This window comes from Leptodactylus fuscus, chromosome 1 (genome assembly GCF_031893055.1).
Source record: "Leptodactylus fuscus isolate aLepFus1 chromosome 1, aLepFus1.hap2, whole genome shotgun sequence".
In the NCBI taxonomy this organism is placed as follows: Eukaryota; Metazoa; Chordata; class Amphibia; order Anura; family Leptodactylidae; genus Leptodactylus; species Leptodactylus fuscus.
Window position 1 is genome coordinate 128,331,025 of NC_134265.1, and position 21,847 is coordinate 128,352,871.

The 21,847-nt window shown below is 44.1% G+C and overlaps 2 protein-coding genes across 3 annotated transcripts in view; both read right to left on the reverse strand.

The window, feature by feature from the left end:
• Window positions 1–4,186, reverse strand: part of LOC142189582 (cytosolic phospholipase A2 gamma-like) — a 148,860-nt gene extending 144,674 nt beyond the window's left edge. Inside the window, exon 1 of the mRNA XM_075262191.1 lies at window positions 4,050–4,186. The gene's annotated coding sequence lies outside the window, so the exon portion shown is untranslated. The remainder of the gene's footprint in view (window positions 1–4,049) is intronic.
• LOC142208490 (cytosolic phospholipase A2 gamma-like) overlaps window positions 1–21,847 on the reverse strand; it is a 67,801-nt gene that overhangs the window by 40,001 nt on the left and 5,953 nt on the right. For both annotated transcript variants that reach the window (XM_075277037.1, XM_075277044.1), the window contains exons 2-5: window positions 4,007–4,048; window positions 2,498–2,538; window positions 786–900; window positions 524–669 (exon numbers count right to left, since the gene is read on the reverse strand). In XM_075277037.1, the coding sequence (XP_075133138.1) occupies window positions 524–669; window positions 786–900; window positions 2,498–2,538; window positions 4,007–4,021 (317 nt within the window). In that variant the 5' untranslated portion in view covers window positions 4,022–4,048. The remainder of the gene's footprint in view (window positions 1–523; window positions 670–785; window positions 901–2,497; window positions 2,539–4,006; window positions 4,049–21,847) is intronic.

A 21,847-nucleotide genomic window follows, 5' to 3' on the forward strand; every position in this document is an offset into this window, starting at 1 on the left:
TATGTGATCAAATTAATCCGTAATGGAAATTTACCATCTAAATCTAGTGATCCAAGGAGTCCTTAGACACAATACCATCCTTGAGTTTAATTGAAAATATAAAATTCAATCTTTATGACATGTAAATCTCATTTGCATAATAATTTGGAACACAGTGAAAAGGCCCCAACTAGCATAAGGTGTCTTATGTACGTTAGAATAGAAATCTACACACCAGTCAGGAGCTGACGTAGATTTCCTGTATAAATCATGTGAGAAATCTGGCGTAAGTTATAGTAAATATGTTAGACAAGGTGTCCTCTCTCTTCTCTACCCACATTCCAAAAAAGCAGTGAGTGACGTGCACAATAGGGTATATGGGACGACTCTTGGCCATATGCCAAAGATGCGCCATAGTATCACATATCTATGGCAGAAAACTTGCCTAAATGTCTTGCTAAATCCCCCCCAATCAGTGTAAGAGACATTCTACAATTGTCTGTCTATAACGAAAGGTTTTAGCAACAGTGTGAAAATAATTTACCAGGTTGATCCAGAGGTGCCACAAATATATGTAATAGCATCTAGAAGATCTTCTTTGGCTAATTCAGAAAGGACGCCAAGAAGACCAACCATGGCACGAAGTCCACCACCAGATCCCAAAAGGGCAATAATAGGAGGCTCGCCATCCTACAGCAAAGACAAAAATTTACACATATGAGACAAAAAGACAAAACAAAAATGTATGGTTTATGATATATAAAACCTTTTTCAATTAGGAATTTAGGTGCTAAAAGTATAGTTACCTTTTGGATATTAATGTTTAATCTCTGAAGGGCTTCCTGCACTTTTTTCTGCCTAGCTTTTATGGATGATGATTCCCCTTCTGACCTTAGCAAAGCATCAGGAACTTGTGCATTTCTAAAATAAGTATAAAGAGAACATGGATTAAACAGCAGCATAACAAAGTGGCCATTGGTGTACAAATATAGGAGCAGAGCGGGCACCATAGCTGTGGGAGTCCTACTGTTTTACACCATAGAGATTGGGCAACAGTCTCTGGGATGATGTCTTTGTTCCCAGTCACTTAATCCCTTCAGATGTCATGGTCAGATGTGACCTTGGCATCTGAAAGGTTCTGTTACTTTCACTCTTCCCCTTCCAAATGGCTCTTGTGTGGCAAGATCATAGGAGCCATTCGGTTGACAGGCTTCAATAGCTATACATGGATTTTACCTAACTCTGCAATACAGTGCCATTGCAGTCAAGAGATGTAATACAAGAGATCTAATGGCTGCAATTTAAGTACTCTTAGTTAAAAAATGAAAATAAAAAAAAAAAAATAAAAAAAAAAAAAAACAATCAATCCCTTTCCATAGAACACAATAAAACAAAAATTATATGAGGTATCAATAAGAACTACATCTTGCCCCACAAAAAAAGACACATTAGGCTGTGTTTACAATGCCCCTGTTGTTCTGATAAACCAGTTTTTCAACATAATGAAAAACTAATAGAATGAAGGATCTAAGCACATTCTGTCGGCATTATCATTGACAGTAGTTAAACCACGCATCGCTGCCCGGCTTACTGAAATCCATTCATTGGAGGTGGCCCTTAAAAGGACCTTGGACTGTGCAAACTACACTGAGCTCCTCAATACGAGCAAGGAACTTCATACCCACCTCGACAAAAAACTTTAGAGACAAGACCTGGAAAGCTCTGTTATGAGTTTTCTGACAAATTTAGTCTCTCCTTACCTCGTTAACTGCACCCTTCCTCTTCCGTCTCATATATCTCCCAGTCGATATTTCGAAAATGTTTCAGTAATTTTACAGTGATTTGTATAACCTACAGGGTCAATACGTGGACATGGACCCAGGGTCCCTGCAGGATAAGCTGTGGGACTATGTTTGGGAAACTGCCCTCCCCTCTCAGACAGGGCCTCTCTGGAGGAGCTCTTCTCCATGACGGAGGTGGCGGAAGTCACCCTGTGTCACCCTTTGATAACTCTGTAGGGTCCGACAGATTTACTCTAAGATTTTATAAATTTTTTCAGGACCTCCTCCTACCCACGCTTCTGTGTGTGTTTAATGTCTTGAAGGCAGCACCCTGTTCATTAATGTGCTGAAAATGGACGCTGTCCTCCATGTTTCCCTGCTAGCCCATGCTATTGATATTGCTCTATACGAGTGTTTTGTTATGAGCTTCTTGGCGGATGTACCTTGTGGACTAATTTGATCCCAGGGCCCAGGCCCTGGCTTATGGTTGGTTTATGCACAATGTTTCACTGTTTTGTGTTTTATAATTTTCTTGGAAATCTTAATAAATTTTCATTAAACCTAAAAAAGTCACGGCTCCTAGATTCCAATGAGGAAAAAGGGTAAAACACCTCTGTCCAAAACAAACACTTTCCCTAAGGGGGTTAACATTACATTGTATTGCCAGTTATAATTTAGGACATAAATACCGACTCACAACTTCTAAAATACAAATATGTATTCACAGACATACTTACATTGAAGGATCACAATATTGATAGATAATGTCGATTTTTTTCTGTGGAAAAATAAGTGATGATAATTAGAACTGTAGCTATACTGTACTATAATCTATTGTCTATATATGTAGTAAACCTACAAATCTTATACACTAGATAAATGCTAATCATAGTACCAGTACAAACTATTTAACTATCAGGAAAGGTCTAGCCCAAATTAAAAAAACATAATAACCACATTTATATAAACAAACATTAATGTTTATTAGTACCCACAGAAAGGAAAAATATTAGAAAATCATTAAGACAAATCAGGCAAGGTTGTTGCAATTCATATGCACAAGTGTATGTAATGTAAACAATTGTAAAAATGCATGTATCTTACAAAGAATATAGTGCATTAATTATTACTGTTGTGAGAAGGTGACAGGCAAAGTACTGGAGTCCTACCAAATCAGCCCCAGGTTTCTGACCTATGTGAGGGCCAAGGCAGGTCTGGAGTAGGCTCAGCCAAGGTGTGGGTCAAAGGCTCATTACTGGCCCATAAAAAGCAGAAGAGCCTGCACTTCAGTGCAGATCCAGAGAGTGAGAGGAAGCGTCTGGGTCTGTCCTGTTACTCTGAGTCCGGTGAGACTGTGTTGTACTTGTTAGTAAGCCACATGTCTAGTTAGTTTATTATTTCTGTTTAATTAGTTGCTCAGATGAGCAGGATTTTGTTTCTTATTGTTTTGCCTGAAGTTAAGGCTGTATTTTATTTTGCTCATTTTTTGCCTGAAGTCAAGGTTTATCCATTTTTCCGTTTTTTTTTCTAAATTAACCTTTTTCCTGTATATTTTGTGTCCCTGGCTTTGGTTGGGTCCGCACCACTGGTGCTACCGAGCTACCTTCCCCACACCATCCATGTGCAAGATACACAAAAAATGCCTGTGCGTATCATATATATGCATAAACAGTGGTCTCAAATATTGCTATAACAGTATACTATACAGTTAAATAACATCCATGTATCTAAAAACAGCACCAGACCACTGTTCTAAATATGGCCACAGATCTCACAATCTTACCATATGCAATTTAAACACAGACCCCACACCAATGAAATGCCGTGACCTCAACCTATTGCCTTAATGCGTGTCTCTCCTCCATTTCATGAGGAGGTTGCACAGTGGAGACCGGCATCCTACCCTTATATGTAGATCACAAACACTTATGTGTAATTACTAGAGATGAGCGAGTAGTATTCAATCGAGTAGGTATTCGATCGAATACTACGGTATTCGAAATACTCGTACTCGATCGAGTACCACTCGCTATTCGAATGGAAAAGTTCGATAAAGAACCAGCATTGATTGGCCGAATGCTATACAGTTGGCCAATCAATGCTGGTTCTTCTCCTACCTTTAGAAGTCTTCTCCGTGCAGCTTCCCCGTGTCGTCTTCTGGCTCTGAATTCACTCTGCCAGGCATCGGGCCTGGGCAGAGCCGACTGCGCATGCCCGCTTGATTCAAATAAATAACGGACACTTACCTCCTTGATATCCATTGGAGTGTTTATTGGAGCCTGTTAGAACTAAGACAAAAAAAAGACAAAATCAAATAAAATTGGTGTAGGAACAATACTGATGAGCTCCAGCCTAAATTTCTGTAATGCACTAGAACAGGAGTGGGAAAAATTCATCTACTGAGTGACTGCCTTGTGATGAGATTGACAAAGCTGAACTGTTCGTGTTTGCCTTCTGCTATTGTAGTTATTGTTATAGCTAGTGACAGAGGATTCATTATTACAAGCTCATTCCAGGGAATTACGCTCCTTGCTAACATTCCTACCTCCCTATTCTGGCGAACACTTTATGAGCGTGTGAGTCTTTCAAGTCAGAAAAGGGTGTGATAAAATATGTGTTTCTTTATACTATGACGGATAAATAAGCATGAAGAAGCCACACCTAGACTTGTAATGAGATGAATACTTGGACAGTTCTAGAATCAGACTGGGATGCCTAAGATGTACCGGTAAAATTCTTTTGGGCCCCAATGTGCAACTACTGCCACATGCAACTATTACCTATTTGCAAATGGCTGACTAGCCCTTACCCCAGACGGTGTCTGCTGTGTGTGCCCTGTCAAGTCTGACTGACTCTTGCCTTAAATTAGGCACCCTCTTAACTATTTGAGCAGGGGTTAAAGGCTCACACAGCAGTAGTTTCAGGCTGAGGTTTTTTTGGGCTCACCAGAATCAATGATTCTGGGGGTCCATTAGCAGCAATTCTCAGACAACAGCAAGAGACTGCAAGATGATTAAGGATTTAAGCCATGCAGCAACATTGAGAAGGTAGGGCCTGGGGAGGAAGAATACTGGACAGTCTTTCTCAGTCATCAAATGCATCTGCATAATAATAAACTGGATACATTTGTTAAACAAACTTCCAAGTTTATTATATGTTGACATGGAACATTAATAATACTGATGTATATTTCACGGTGGATGGTCTATGTTTTATTGTATTGTGTACCCATGCACAAAAATTAAAGCTGCAGGACACCGATGAAAAATCTAACAGGGCATCCCACATACCATGTACCATTTAACATACAAGTTACTTCTTATGTGCACCCCCCCCTCGACACCAGGGCCCGAGTGTGCCTGTTACCTCTGCAACCCTTACATTGGAAAGACCTTCCCAAAAAAATATATTCGTATATATCACAAAAAAAACCCCATTAAAAAATGTCTGCAAAATTAAAATAGTGATCCGATCAGCTTCTTCTGCTCTATATTGTGCAGGATGCAGACTAGACTATATTTTCTGTGTGACAGGTTTGCTTAAAAAAAAAAAAAAAAAAAAAAAAAAAAAGTTACAAATATATTGAATTAAACATTATGCCTTCAATTAGGTGATCCAGCCCCTTAGGAAGTAATAGCACAGTAATAGTTAAATCATAAGACCACCTTTGAAATCTAAAACGTGACTTTAGAAGACATGAGTAAAGCCTGGTTATCTGAGTTGCTATTTCTGTATCCTGACATACATGTCTGGCATGACCTGCAATTAATACACTCAGTAATGTTAACAAGTTTCCCTTGGAAATTAACTAGGCACTTTATAAATTACCACACTATTAATCATTGAAAATAAAATGTGACACATACTTCCATACGCCTAGATAGATGCAGAAGAACAAAAAAAAAATCTTACCTGTTGCACCAAAGAATATCTCTTGATCTAAATGAGTCTTATTAATTTCTCAGTACAGATAAGCTTTCAGAACTTGTTGGTCAGCCAAGGACACAGAAAAAGATCAAGTGCCTCTATTTTACGCTGCTGCTTGGTAAGCTTTGCAGGATGATTGAAAACTATTGTGAACTACATATACAACTGACTGCCAGTAATATATCACTGGACTGTACATCTGCTGCTAAATGCTGGATCTGTCTTGAGCACCAGTCTTTTTTTGCAGATAGGACATACCTGAACACCAATGCACCACATTGGGCTTTGTGTATAGACTGTAGTCATCACAGTTGTTTGCTAAGTTCCATAGCAGCCTCACAGTATAATGTCCCATAGGTACCCCTGCACACAGTGTAATGTCACATAGTGTCCCTTCTGCACATTATAATTTCATATAGCTGACCCTCCAAACAATATTAATTATGTCCCATAGTGGTTTGTGCCCCTGTATAATGTTCCATAGCAGCCTACATACAGTGTAATGTCCCAATGTGGCCCCTCCACACAGTATTATGTCCCATCATGGCCCCACCAGTGTTCGTTGCAAATATAGCAAAACTTTTGGGTTCAGTAGTCAACTTGACCCATCTGACTTCTGTAACATCACTACAGAGGCTGATGACAGCATGGAGTCACCCCTGTCCCAAATGTCTCATCTATATACCTGTCTCATCTATATACCTGTTGACGCAATTCACCTCCTCTAGGCTTCTGAACATTATAATCTGTTGACAGAAAAGATTCCAGAGTATATTAATAGCAGTTTGTTTGAGCGATGGATCATGCAAGGTTTGCCCAACGAATACCAAGTACCACAGCTGTACTTACTGATTCCCGTGAATTCCATATCACATCCCTGTCAGTGAAGTCCTGGCACTGATCAGTGTCAGCGAAATAATATGGGACACACAGGGCCCTCTGGAGGGCTGAAGGGGAAGAAGGGACAGCTGTGGCGACCAGTAAGTAAATAGGGCCCGATACCTGTTGGATTAACTCCAGCAGTTAATGGTCTATTTAAAAACTAAAGCAGCAGGGGCCCACCAGGCTACTTATGGTCATGGACCCCATAGCAGCTGCTATGGTGGCAGTTCCACCACTGGGTATGTTGTAGAATTTAATGCCCCACTTGTAAACTTTCCCATAGCCCCTCTTTTTTAAAACTGACCCTGATGGGAGGTGCCAGAGAACAGACAGGTGATTATTGGTACTTACCTTGTTGGCCACAAGCTTAATGTGGCCTGTGGTCTACAAGCTATACCTGTATTATAATGAGGTTGGTGATGCCACTTCTCCCTGGTTCTATCGATCCGGCATTAACAACAAGCTCAGCATAACCAGGGACAAACAGGGGTATTCACTCATTGCTCCCCGCTCCTGCTCTCTCCCTCCTCTTCAGCATTCAATGGGACCTGTGAGCCGCACATCAGGTCATGATTACATAATATGTGGCACATGGAGACCCCCTGGTGGCTGAAGAGGGAAAAGGAGGCCGTGAGCTGGAGTGGGGACAGGTAAGTTAATAGGGGCTGTTACTGAACTTTCACCGCCTACTAAAATAGCAATGGGGATTCGGTAGGGCCCCCAAAAGGCAACAGTGCTGGCGGGCCAGCTGAAATTTGAAAATGCAGCGGTATTTGTTCAGCATGCTGGACTTTGGACATCTATCTATCTATCTATCTATCTATCTATCTATCTATCTATCTATCAGAAAAATACCCTGTACCCTATGGAGAAAATACAAGCTGAGTGCAATAATCCTCCCAGGATGAACAAACAAAACACTGGCAGCACTCCAGTATTTCCAAAAGAATAAGTAATTTAGCACATATCAATGTATATAAGTTAATATCATGATCATAACATCACGATGATATCTAGTGTCAGTAACAGGAAAAACAAGATACAGTAATATATATATATATATATATATATATATATATATATATATATATATATAATTAGGACACACCTATGTATAAATCATATATAAGAGACTCAATGAAACAGTATTCCCTGTGTGCGAGCATATATAGATATAGATATTAATGCATAAATTGCTGATAATTGAAGACTGCAATTTATCTGTCTGTCTAAACCCCGTGAATTATGCTTATAGTTTTGCCTCACGAAAGGGTGCCACCACACTTGTGGGTATTGCTGATGCATTTTTCCTTTGCCTAAACCATGACCTGTTTAAAAACAAGTAGAAAAGCAGCATTGTAGAACTGATTTTGGCTTCAAAAACTGGATCAACAAAAACTACCAGTGAGACAGCTTCTGAAGATTTGCATATACGATGCAGCCAAGCAAGACATCTATGCCGTGTCTGAAGCCTAACCCTCTCACAGTAGCCATTGGAAATATGTTGTTGCAGTGAACAGTTTGTGGACTTTGACCATTGCAGTTGGATAGGACTTTGGTTGTAGTGTGGATGTCACCAGAACAACTGTTTGTCCATACCCTGCGAGGGGCCTTGCACTTAACCACTTCCGGACCGCCCATAGACTATATACGCCCGGATAGTGGTTGCCTTGTTCTGACAGGACGTACCGGTACATCGAATCAGAACACAGCAGCTGCACAAGATCGTGCAGCTGCTTTCACTGGGAGCTGGCTGTAACTTCAGCCGGAGCTCCCAGAGAGAAGACAGGGAAGGTTTATTCTCTTCCCTGCTTTCTCGATCGCTGTGTATACAGCGCTCAATTATTACCGACAAAATGATACAGACAAGGCTTCTCATGAGCGTAAAGTAGTGGAGAGGATAACATATGGCCAGATATTGATTATAAGCCATAGTGGAGTGTAGAAGACATTCAGTGTAACCAAAGGAACTGTAGAAATAGAATTGAAAAAAAACAGCCAGTATAAATGATTTTTTTTCACACGTAAAATATGAACAAATGTTTGATGTAGGATTACAGATGTGTAACATATTTCCACAAATGAGAAGTGTGCAAGGAAGAGGTACATTGGACTTTGCAACTGATGGCTTAGGCAAATCAATAATGCTATCAATACATTTCTTAAGACAGTGAACACATAGATGAGTAAAATGACCAAAAAAATAATCAGCTTTTTGTGGAAAAGGAAACAACCCTGAATGTAGAATTCATGACCTAAGGTCTCTTAAAGGGGTTTTCCCATCTCCGTTTCAGCAGTTTGCCTGTTTTCTCTTCTTCTCACTTTCTGTATTTCTAACCCCCCTCCCCATTTGTACTTGTAGAGGACTCAGTATGATCTGTGTGTTTACATAGACAGATAACAGACTCTGGCTTTGTCAGCAAACTGAAATTAGCTGAGCCGATTGTCCTGCCAGCAGAGCAGTGAGTGATGTCACTTTTACTATCTCTCAGGTCCCTGGTTATGGTAACACTATGTAAACAATGGAAGGAATAAGTTCACATAGTAGGCAAACGAAGCAACATTTCTGAAGCAATATATTTAAGAAAAGTCTTCAGCTTACATAAGCTACCAGTACAGATAGGATCCTTGAGATGGGACAACCCCTTTAACCTTTTCATAGTCGCATTGGTTCATATAGAAGATGGGTAGATGGTATATAAAGCTTTTTACAATTAGGGTGCATTCACACTGAGTAAACGCTAGCTTATTTTGTAGAGTAAAATTACACTTGTAAATTTTGCTATCCCATTGACTTCAATGACATTTTACAGGCGTATTTTTACAGGCGTATTTTTTACAGGCGTATTTTTTACAGGCGTATTTTTACACTTGTAAAAAAATATCATTGAAGTCAATGGGATAGCAAAATTTACAAGTGTAATTTTACTCTACAAAATAAGCTAGCGTTTACTCAGTGTGAATGCACCCTTAGGCTGCATTCACACAGAGTAACGCCAGGCGTCATTTGTGTGTAATTTGTGTGTCTTTTACGGCCGTCATAAAACGTTTACATAGAGTTCTATAGGAAAAGACAGCCGTCATTTACGGCCGTCATTTACGGCCGTCATTGTAATGACGGCCGTAAATGACGGCAGTAAATTACGGACGTCTTTTCCTATAGAACTCTATGTAAACGTTTTATGACGGCCGTAAAAGACACACAAATTACACACAAATGACGCCTGGCGTTACTCTGTGTGAATGCAGCCTTAGACTTTCTAAACTTCAAATATTATATACTTTGTTTTACAAAAAATCATAAAAGAAATAGAATAATAAACAGACAGAACATTACATCACTATGAACATGTTTGAACATTCAATATAGGTGTGAACAAAGCCTTACTCTATATTCACACAATAGTGAAAATGTGAATGACGGCTATTTACAGCTGCATTAATTTCATTATTTGTAAATGGGGGCTATTCACATGACCAATATTTTGATGGCCTTTTGTAAAGGACCGTCAAAATACAGGTCATGCTCTATTTTTGTCCACTCGGGAGTAAGACAGCTGTGAAAATTGGACATTTTCACCCATGGTCGTGCGAATTTTGATTTAGGCTGAAGCCCCATGTTGCAGGAAAGCTGCTTTTTTGTTGCAGATTTTACTGTGTTTTTATTTTTAGCCACCCACCCTTTGCAAAATGTCTCCCTCTGGCTCAAAAAACTGCAGCAAAATGTTCACCAGAGAAAGCAGCATTTCTGAAACGTGGGGACTTAGCCTCAGCATTTATACCACTATGTAATCTATATAATATAATCTTGATCATGATCCTATGATGTTTGTTCTTTAATGTGTTGCAGTATGCCTGTATTTGTAGTGCAAATATACAAAGGGTCTACGAACTGTATTTCATGTTTAACTTAAAGGGGTTATGCCATAAAGCATATACATCCTCTATCAATAGGACAGACAATAAATAGCTGATAGGTGCAGATCTTATCACTGAGACCCCCACTGACCTGGAGCCCTGTTATGAATGATGCCAGGCTGAAGGTTGGAGTGCCCCTGTTAGATAAGTCTCGATGGTCAGACCCCCAATGATCAACGATTTACCTTATATTCTATGAATAAAGAATAAATATGCTTAATGGCATAACCCCCTTAAGCCACCGCTAGTTTACATAAACAAGTCAATGGCATTTTCGCAGCAGTAGAAGCTCTATACACTAATCCAATGTGACCTATACATTATTGTCATTATATCAGTGAAAACAAGTCTGTGGACAACAGTGGTGGGGTGAGTGAAGAAATGCAGGCACGATAACATTAAACCCTGGCCATACCTCTTTGTATGTAAAGTGAAGTAAAGAGCAAGGTCTGACTGAATAACTACAAATTACTGATTCTATATCTTTTATTAATATGTTATATATACTCGTGAAAGTCTCTGTACAAAAAAATGATCTGAATGCTTAAGGTGAGATGATGTCCCTGGCTGTAAGCCAGTGTTCTGTGTATTGGCTGGAGTAGCAAGTAAGACAAAAGGCAATTGAGGGAATTTATTAAACAATTTATGTAGAGATGGGTAAAGCAAATTGTCATGAACTAGTTGCGACTCCAAAGTTGTTCGTTTTTTAACAAACAAGGGATTATGTAGATAATCTTGTTTCCCTTAGTCCTAACAGCGGCACAATGTGGGGTATTTCGTGCCCCTGTGTGCTGGTAGGACAGGCGGAATTTTAATTAGCCATGTATTAATTTCACATGGCTTGTTCCCTTTAAGAGGGCACAGATACCTCCCCCCTGTGCGTAAATAACAAGTAATAATACATACATTCCAAAATAAACAACAATAGGGGGGGAATCCTTGTGCCGCTGTTAGGACTAAGGGAAACAAGATTATCTACATAATCCCTTGTTCCCTGTCGTCCCTACCAGCGGCACAATGTGGGGAAATAGCAAGTAATCCCCATAAGGGTGGGAGATTAAACACAAGCAGAATGTAATACAGTACGCCCGAAGGCAGTAGCTTCTGAGCCATACCGATCAAGTCGGTAGTGCTTCACAAAGGTCAATTCTGAAGACCAGGATGCTGCTGCACAAATCTGGTCCAATGTGAGAGCCTTGACCTCTGCCCAAGAGGTCGATACTGCCCGCGTCGAATGGGCCCTTAGGACGGTCGGCGGAGGTAAGCTCTGACTCACAAACGCCAACTTGATTGCTTCCTTCACCCAGCGAGAGATGGTGGTCTTAGAAGCCTTGCGGCCTTTATGGCCCCCTACATAATTTATTAACAAGTTCTCAGATCTCCTGAAAGCGCGTGTGCGCTGAAGGTAAATCTGCAGGTTCCGGACTAAATCTAGGGTATGCCACTTCTCCTCCTCAGGGGAAGTGGGCACGGGAAAAAAGGTTGGCAAGCAAATGAGCTGACTCACATTCGCCCTAGAAGAAACTTTCGGCCTGAATCCTGGCAGAAATCTCAACTGAACACGGTCTTCAAAGAAGGCAATGTAAGGAGCTTCCGATGAGAGTGCTTGAAGCTCCCCTACTCTTTTTGCCGAGGTGATAGCGAGGAGAAAAGATACCTTATAGGTCAGCCACTTTAGATCCACCTCCTCCAGAGGTTCGAATGGAGCAACACAAAGTGCCGTTAGGACCTTGCTGAGGTCCCATTGGTGGACAGGAGCAGAAACTGCTGGTCTCAGCCTAGTTGCCCCTTTGATAAAGGTGCTCACTAAAGGATCCTGAGACAACCGCCTCCCCAGATAGGCGGACAAAGCGGCTACATGTACCTTCAGGGTAGAAGCTGCAAGCCCTCTGTCTAGGCCGTCCTGAAGGAAATCCAGGATCGCCCTCACAGGGGGATCGGAGGAGTCCACTTCGTGTTCCGTGCACCAGGCCTGGAAAATATTACCGATCCTACGGTAATTCTTATTGGTCGAGGTGGCTCTGGCGCTGGCTAAAGTCCTTAGGACGCCTTGAGACAGTCCTCTATTCCTTAATAGGGACTGGTCAACCTCCAGGCTGTCAGATTGAATCTCCTCAGATCGTGGTGTCTCAGCTCTCCTTGTGTCACCAGATCTGGGAGGGGGGGAAGCCTCCAATACCTGCCTTGACTCATCCACATGAGCTGGGCAAACCAAGTCCTTTTCGGCCAGAACGGGATTATGGCAATTCCCGAGACTTGGTCCTGTCTGATTTTCATCAATACCTTGGGTATGATGGAAACTGGAGGGAAAATGTATATCAGCCTGAACCTCCATGGGATGGACAGGGCATCCACTGCCAAGGCATTGTCCTCCTGGTACAGAGAGCAGAAGGTTTCCACCTTGGCGTTGAGTCGGGTTGCCATGAGGTCGACATCCGGAAGGCCCCATGTTTGGACAATCTGATGGAATATGTCTTGATTGAGAGACCATTCTCCTGATACAGGGATACCCCGACTCAACTGATCCGCTACTATGTTCAGGGAGCCCTTGATGTGAACAGCGGATAGGTGGGTCAGATTCTTCTCTGCCCACGTGAAGATCAAGTTCGCCTCTCCCAGTAGGGCTGGAACCCTGGTGCCGCCCTGTTTGTTCAAGTATATTACCGTCGTCATATTGTCTGACCGGACCTTGACTGCCTTCCCTTCGAGAAAGGGGGCGAGTACTTCAGCGCCAGATACACTGCTTTTAGCTCCTTCAGGTTGGAGGTTCCTACCTCTGGATTCCTCCACAGACCCTGGACAGTCCTGCCGTCCAGGTGGGCTCCCCATCCCGAATGGGACGCATCTGTTGTCAACAGGGTCCAACGAGGTTGAACCGAGGACCTTCCGTCTTTCAGGTGTCTCCACCATCTGAGGGAAAGACGGGTACCGGGAGAAAGGCAGATCTTCCTGTGCAGTCCCCGTGGAGATCCGTTCCAGGCTCTCAACACTTCCATCTGAAGGGGACGCAAGTGCCATAAAGCCCAAGGGACCGCCTTGGCTGAAGAAGACATCAGGCCTAGGACCCGCATGGCGGTGCGAATGGTGATCCATCGGGACCTGAGGAGGCCCCGAACCGAAGCTTCTATTTTTGCTCGCCTTGGACGAGATAGGAAAATCTGCATGCTCTGGGAATCCAGAACAAACCCTAGGAATTCCTTCCGGGTGGATGGCACTATTTCTGACTTCTCCCAATTGATCAGCCAACCTAACTCCTGGAGGAAGGCGATGGCTATCTGGAGGTGGTGATGGAGAATTGAAGTAGACTGAGCTTTTATAAGCCAGTCGTCGAGGTAGGGAACCACGAAGAGGCCTTGAAGTCTGAGAGCGGTGGCAACTGGTGCGACCATCTTGGTGAATACATACGGAGCTGACGATATGCCGAATGGCAGAGCAGTGAACTGTAGGTGCTCTCTGTGACCAGCCATAAGAACGGCTATACGTAGATATTTCCTGTGTGGCGGGAAGATGGGGATATGTAAGTAGGCATCCTTCAGGTCCAGGGTGACCATGACCTCGTTGCGCAATAGGAAACTGGTTACTGAGTCTATGAACTCCATCCTGAAAGGTTTTTTCTTTATGAAGAGGTTGAGGAACCGAAGATCTATAATCATCCGCCACCCTCCTGTGGACTTTGGAACCAAGAACACGGGTGAATAAACTCCTTGACCCACTTCGGGAGGAGGGACCCTTTCCAGGGCCCCCTTTAAGAGATATTCTGCGACGGAAGCCTCCAGGCAGTCTTGTTGTAGGGCTGGTAAGACCCGCGTAGTGATGAAACGATCCACCGGAGGATGGGAGAACTCTATTGCGTATCCTCGCTGAACAACTTGAAAGACCCATGGGTCCAGAATGCGAAGATGCCATGCCACAAGGAAATTCGAAAGGCGCCCTCCTACGGGAGAGCTGGTCACAGAGAGCGGCGTCTCCTCAAAACCCCTTCTTCTTAGGGTCCTCCTTGGGGATCCCGCGACCCGCCCCTTTCGGACGGTATCTGGGGCGTCTCTGGCTTCCTTGTTGAGGCCTGTATTGAGACGTGGAGCCTCGACCCCTAGAAGGGGGAGGCCTTCCTCCTCTGGTTGCTTGTGGTAGTGATCTCCCTCTACCATCAGCCAATCCCTCCATCAGATCGTCCAGCCCTTGGCCGAAAACCTTCCCAGGTTGAAAGGGGAGGGAACACAAAGAAAACTTGGAGGCGACATCAGCCCGCCAAGGTTTGAGCCACAAGGGCCTCCTGGCGGCGGTATTGAGGGCCATGGCCTTGGAAGCCAGCTTCACCTGCTGTCTTGCCGATTCTCTCAGGAAATCCGTAGCGAGACGGATCTCCCCCATGGATGCCAGGATGTCGTCCCTGTTAACCCCGGAGTCGATATCCCGTTCCAGGCGGTCCAGCCGGGCTTGAAGCTTATCAGCTACTTCCGTTGAGGCGATGCCCACCGTCACCTGGGCTGAAGCAGACGAATACGCCTTCTTGAGCGTTGAATCCACTCTTCTATCAAGCAAATCCTGAAGATTTGACCCGTCATCGATGGGCACGACAGTGCGACGGGAAAGCTTAGAGATGGCTAAATCCACCTTGGGTGGTGGACCCCAGCGATCCAGCTGGGAGGGATCAATCGGATACACTGCTTTGAAAGCTCTGGTGGTGACGTAAGCCTTCTCCGGCTGCTTCCATTCTTGTTCCATTAGGCTGGCCATGGAGGCGTCCACTTGGAAAACCCTCCGCTTCCCAGAGGTGGACGCAGAGGCTTCCCCCTCGCCAACCTGGTCCCACGACCGGATGGCCTTCAGCAGTTTATTAGTCTTTTCCCGATGGAAAATTGGTCTGCTGGTACAGGAGGACTGATCGTCCGATGATATGGACACCTCCTCCACCTGGAGGCGCTCCAGGGAGGGCAGTGAAGCAGAACGCCTTTCCACGCGCTGCTTCTTGGTGAGCTGAGCCAGTGAAGTACGGATATCCTTTAAAGAATCATCCTGCAAAAAACACAAGGATACTTAGAAGCCGGAGGGGACCCTTCCCCTCTTTGCGGCAACCGTACTCACCATGTACTCCTTGACCCATGCTACCATATCACTGGTAACGGGTTCCTCCCGCAGAGGTCCCCTGCATTGCTGGCAGCGTGACCAGTCATAGCCTAAAGGCAAAACAATGACATTCAGGATACTCCCACCATTGGGAGAATTAGCAGACGAAAAAAACGCACCTACCATCAGGTAGTGGAACGTCACAATCAATGCAAGCCAGGTGTCTCCTTTTAGAAGACTTCTTCCGTCTTACTTGATCCCCGGGAGGGGTAGAAGAGGAAGACATGACAAATAGAAGCTAGCTTTCAGCGATACCTAAGCATGGAATATGAAACATCAGAGGAGTACATTCAAGGAACCATATGAGGAGACTCACCCAGCTTCTGCAGACCACTTACCAACCTTCAGCAGAGTTTGCAGTAGAATAAATGCAGTTTGAAGCGGTAACCACAAGCCACAGCGCAGAAACCAGCTAGGGATTAGACTAGCAGGCAATGAGGGATGCAACCTGCCCCCTTTTTACAGCCCCATATCCGGAAGGGGCGTGGCCTTAGTCAAAAGCTCCGTTCCTTTGCCCTTCATAACACTCCTAGCCCTTCAAGTCACGCTCCCCCCTTGAGCCAACTACATTGGCACGTACCTTAATCTCCTGAGGACCTCCAGTGTCCAACGCTGCTGTTCGCGTGGTCCCGGAGCGGCGAATGCCGAAAAACCGGAAGTTGCCGGTGTTACACTTCTAAACGACCGGCCGGAACCCTCCTACGCAGAGGAAAGGTTCCGCGAAAACCGGAAGTTCCCCTCATGGAGCCGCGCGAACACGCCGGCTGGCTGCGCGCGGCTCCGAAGCCCAGCAGGACTGGATGCCGGGGAACAGGAGGTAGGATTGCGTGAGGGAGGTGGGCAAAATAGGTAACTTTAATCTTACCTATTCTCTTTGCAGGACCGACAGAAGTCCAAAGGGGCAGAGTGCATGATTGAAGACACCTGAACAGGTCTGAGCAGGTAAGTACCTGAAACTTCTTCTTACTCTTTCTCTTTAGGAGGACACAGAGTCCTCCCCACCTGTCCGATCCTTTACACAGGACAGAAAAAAACGCACAGGGGGGAGGTATCTGTGCCCTCTTAAAGGGAACAAGCCATGTGAAATTAATACATGGCTAATTAAAATTCCGCCTGTCCTACCAGCACACAGGGGCACGAAATACCCCACATTGTGCCGCTGGTAGGGACGACAGGGAAATACAATTAGCCTCGGGCAAACAAAGTTGGTCGTCATAGTATGCTGACCAGGAAATACAGAAGAGACGTGTAGATGAGTCGCTGTGTGATGTTCTAGCACCTTCTGACAACCTCAGTGCTTATGTCATATACACTATATAAGATACTAGAGGGAGGACCCGGCTTCGCACGGGTATATTACATTTTATGTTTGTGTACTGGCCCCATAAGAATTGTCCAATTTTGCACTGGTGTATTTTTTATGTGGTTTGTGTGTATGTCCATAAGCGTCATGTGATTATGTGTATCTCATTTTGGATGTCAGTGAAAAACCTGTGATCAGTTGTTATGGATACCTGGAGTAAAGCTGTATCTAATCCTTCCCCGTGTAGTACTGTGTTTAGATGCAAGTGTCTAATTCTTGTTGGTGTGGTACTTTGTGCAGATACACATATCTAATCCTCCCCATGTGATATTGTGTGAAGAGGCGCGTATCTAATCCTCCAGTAAGTGAAACTGTGTGCAGACGCGCGTATCTAATGACTCTGGCATGTGGTACTGTGTGCAGATGCGCGTATCTAATCCTCCCCCATGTGGAACTGTGTGCTGAGACGCGTATCTAATTCTCTGGCATGTGGTACTGTATGCAGAGGCCTGTATCTAATCCTCCCCTGTGTGGTATTGTGTGAAGAGGCGCGTATCTAATCCTCCCCCGTGTGATACTGTGTGCTGAGACGCGTATCTAATTCTCTGGCTTGTGGTACTGTGTGCAGAGGCATGTATCTAATCCTCCAAAGTGTGATACTGTGTGCACACACGTATCTAATCCTCCCCTGTGTGGTACTGTGTGAAGAGTCACGTATCTAATCCTACTGCATGTGGTACTGTGTGCAGACGCGTGTATCTAATTCTATGGCGTGTACAACTGTGTGCAGACGCGCGTATCTAATCCTCTGGAGTGTGGAACTGTGTGTAGACGTGTGTATCTAATCCTACGGCATGTGGTACTCTGTGCAGACGTGTGTATCTAATCCTATGGCGTGTAAAACTGTGTGCAGACGCGCATATCTAATCCTCTGGAGTGTGGAACTGTGTGTAGATGCGCGTATCTAATCCTACGGCATGTGGTACTGTGTGCAGACGCGTGTATCTAATCCTATGGTGTGTACAACTGTGTGAAGACACGTGTATCTAATCCTCCCCTGTGTGGTATTATGTGAAGAGGTGCGTATCTAATCCTACAGTGTGTGGAACTGTGTGTAGAAGCATGTATCCAATCCCCCGGCATGTGGTACTCTGTGCAGACGTGCGTATATAATCCTATGGCATGTGGTACTGTGTGTAGATGAGCGTATCTAATCCTCCCCCGTGTGATACTGTGTGCTGAGACGCGTATCTAATTCTCTGGCTTGTGGTACTGTGTGCAGAGGCATGTATCTCATCCTCCAAAGTGTGGTACTGTGTGCACACACACGTATCTAATCTTTCCCTGTGTGGTATTGTGTGAAGAGGCGCGTATCTAATCCTTCGGCATGTGGAACTGTGTGTAGACGCACGTATCTAATCCTACTGCATGTGGTACTGTGTGAAGACGCGTGTATCTAATCCTATGGCGTGTACAACTGTGTGCAGACGCGCGTATCTAATCCTCCCCCATGTGGAACTGTGTGCTGAGACGCGTATCTAATTCTCTGGCATGTGGTACTGTATGCAGAGGCCTGTATCTAATCCTCCCCTGTGTGGTATTGTGTGAAGAGGCGCGTATCTAATCCTCCCCCGTGTGATACTGTGTGCTGAGACGCGTATCTAATTCTCTGGCTTGTGGTACTGTGTGCAGAGGCATGTATCTAATCCTCCAAAGTGTGATACTGTGTGCACACACGTATCTAATCCTCCCCTGTGTGGTACTGTGTGAAGAGTCACGTATCTAATCCTACTGCATGTGGTACTGTGTGCAGACGCGTGTATCTAATTCTATGGCGTGTACAACTGTGTGCAGACGCGCGTATCTAATCCTCTGGAGTGTGGAACTGTGTGTAGACGTGTGTATCTAATCCTACGGCATGTGGTACTCTGTGCAGACGTGTGTATCTAATCCTATGGCGTGTAAAACTGTGTGCAGACGCGCATATCTAATCCTCTGGAGTGTGGAACTGTGTGTAGATGCGCGTATCTAATCCTACGGCATGTGGTACTGTGTGCAGACGCGTGTATCTAATCCTATGGTGTGTACAACTGTGTGAAGACACGTGTATCTAATCCTCCCCTGTGTGGTATTATGTGAAGAGGTGCGTATCTAATCCTACAGTGTGTGGAACTGTGTGTAGAAGCATGTATCCAATCCCCCGGCATGTGGTACTCTGTGCAGACGTGCGTATATAATCCTATGGCATGTGGTACTGTGTGTAGATGAGCGTATCTAATCCTCCCCCGTGTGATACTGTGTGCTGAGACGCGTATCTAATTCTCTGGCTTGTGGTACTGTGTGCAGAGGCATGTATCTCATCCTCCAAAGTGTGGTACTGTGTGCACACACACGTATCTAATCTTTCCCTGTGTGGTATTGTGTGAAGAGGCGCGTATCTAATCCTTCGGCATGTGGAACTGTGTGTAGACGCACGTATCTAATCCTACTGCATGTGGTACTGTGTGAAGACGCGTGTATCTAATCCTATGGCGTGTACAACTGTGTGCAGACGCGCGTATCTAATCCTCTGGAGTGTGGAACTGTGTGAAGACGCGTGTATCTAATCCTTCGGTATGTGGAACCGTGTGCAGACGCGTGTATCAAATCCTTCAGTGTGTGGAACTGTGTGCAGAAGTGCGTATTTAATTCTCTGGTTTGTGGGACTGTGTGTGCACACCCGTGTATCTAATCCTCTGGTGTGTGATACTGTGTGCTGATCTGTGTATCTAATCCTCTGATGCGTGTATCTCAGTTTGGATATCAGTGTTGTATTGTGCATGTGGAGTGACCGTGTGTATTGCAGTTGGAATATGAGTGAAAGTCTTGCAGGTTTGTATTGGCTAAGGGAGGGCACTGTGTTTGAAATGCTGTATCTCAGCAATGGTACGTCCGAGCGAGTTGGAGTCTCGTCTTAAACCTTCCCGGATATCTGAAGTATCTCTGTACCAAATTTGGTGAAGATCGGTCCAGTCGTTTGGTTCGCATAAGGGAACAGACAGACAGACAGACGGACAGACAGACAGACAGACAGACAGACAGACAGAAATTCATTTTTATAATATAGGGAGATGAAGCTTGCAAATAGGAAAAAGGGGAAAATTGGGAATCACAGCCCACTTACGTGACCCTCAAAGTCCAGTTTTGCTTGTGCATGTGTCACAAATTTAGGAAGATGGATGCCCAGACCAAACTTCCCATCGGCTTGGAATGTATCAAAGGATATAACAAAGTAAAAGTCCAGCACCACAGCGAGATCCTTAAAACTTAGCCTTTAATTTAAACAACATTAAAATCCATGTTCCATAAGATGTTAATAGAATGATTCCTTCATATTGAGAAAAACGTCCAGCTGACGCGTTTTGAGGATATGTTGATCCCCTTAGTCATAGCCTATATATACGATGTGGTCAGCTGGAAAACAAAGCATTACAGTAATGGTGGAGATAGTGTAGGCTCTGTGTTTCAACTCTAAAGGGAGAGCAACCGGCAACTCACTGAAGTTGTTTAAAATGGAACTTTTAATCCATCAATAATAAAAATAGATACATACAGTGCAAGAAAGAAAAAAAAACTAAAAAAAAAACCTCTTAAGAAGAGACAATCTGTCTTGAAACATGTCAGCATTTTTTAGGGTTTTTTTCCCCTACTTTTTCTTTTTCTTTCTTGCACTATATGTATCTATTTTAGGCAGGCATGTCCTGTCCATCCTTTTATGCCTATCGCAATACCACAAATGTTCCCACTTGCTACCACCACTGCCACAATTCAGCCAGACATGTCCTGACGCCTGGTCCATCATATTATGCCATACCACACATTGTCACAGCTGCCTAGTGCCTACCACCACTGCCATCACTCAGGCATACTTGTCACAGCTGCCTAGTGCCTACCACCACTACCATCACTCAGGCATACTTGTCACATATTGTCACAGCTGCCTAGTGCCTACCACCACTACCATCACTCGGGCAGACTTGTCCTGCGGTGTGGTCCATCATATTATGCCATACCACACATATTGTCACAGCTGCCTAGTGCCTACCACCACTGCCATCACTTAGGCAGACTTGTCCTGCGGTGTGGTCCATCATATTATGCCTGTCGCACAGTGCTTTTTTGCTGCGACCTGCCTTAGCCTAATACAGGATTAAAAGCAGCACAGTACAGTATTAAGAGTAGCAATGTACCAGGTTCAGACTGGCCCAGAGATTAACCCCCTGGTGGGCTCCTGAGCCAGATGAGACCCCAGCTCACCATGGCTCACCATAGTCTTTTATCATGTCATAGAGACCATAGTTAAAATTGCAGTCCTTAATACTAAAAACATATACAGAAATTGACATGGAAATAAAAATAAAAAAAATAATTTAACATAAAAACTTGCTTAAAGCCGGGGCCCTGCATTGCGGAAGAACAGCAGTGGAAAAAAAAAAAATCGATGGTTTTACAGTGCAGTGAATGGTATATAATAGACTTCACACTAAGAAGTGCAGTGTCCAAATTTCTTTATTACTCACCGAATCAGTGATTATAATGCTAGTCAAAAATTACATCCAAGTAGTGTTACCATATATCCAGTTAATGCAAATAGATTTGTAGTTGCTTTTGGTCACGAGGACCTTCTTCAGACTCTCAGCTCTGCAGGCAGGGGAGTAGATGCCGAATTGCAGGGATCTGCTTGTGGAGCAAGAGCTGTCTTATGGCATAAGGCTGTGCTCGAAATGCTGGGAGGCGCAGTAGAAAAAACGGGGAGTCTATTGTGTGGAAGGGTCTTAGCCTTAAAATAGGCCATTTTTTGCTGACCCCTTCTCCTTAAACCACAAGACTCCTTTTGTTCACTGGCTGACATCTTTTGCTTTACTGTTCTTTTTAAATTGATTCACTGACC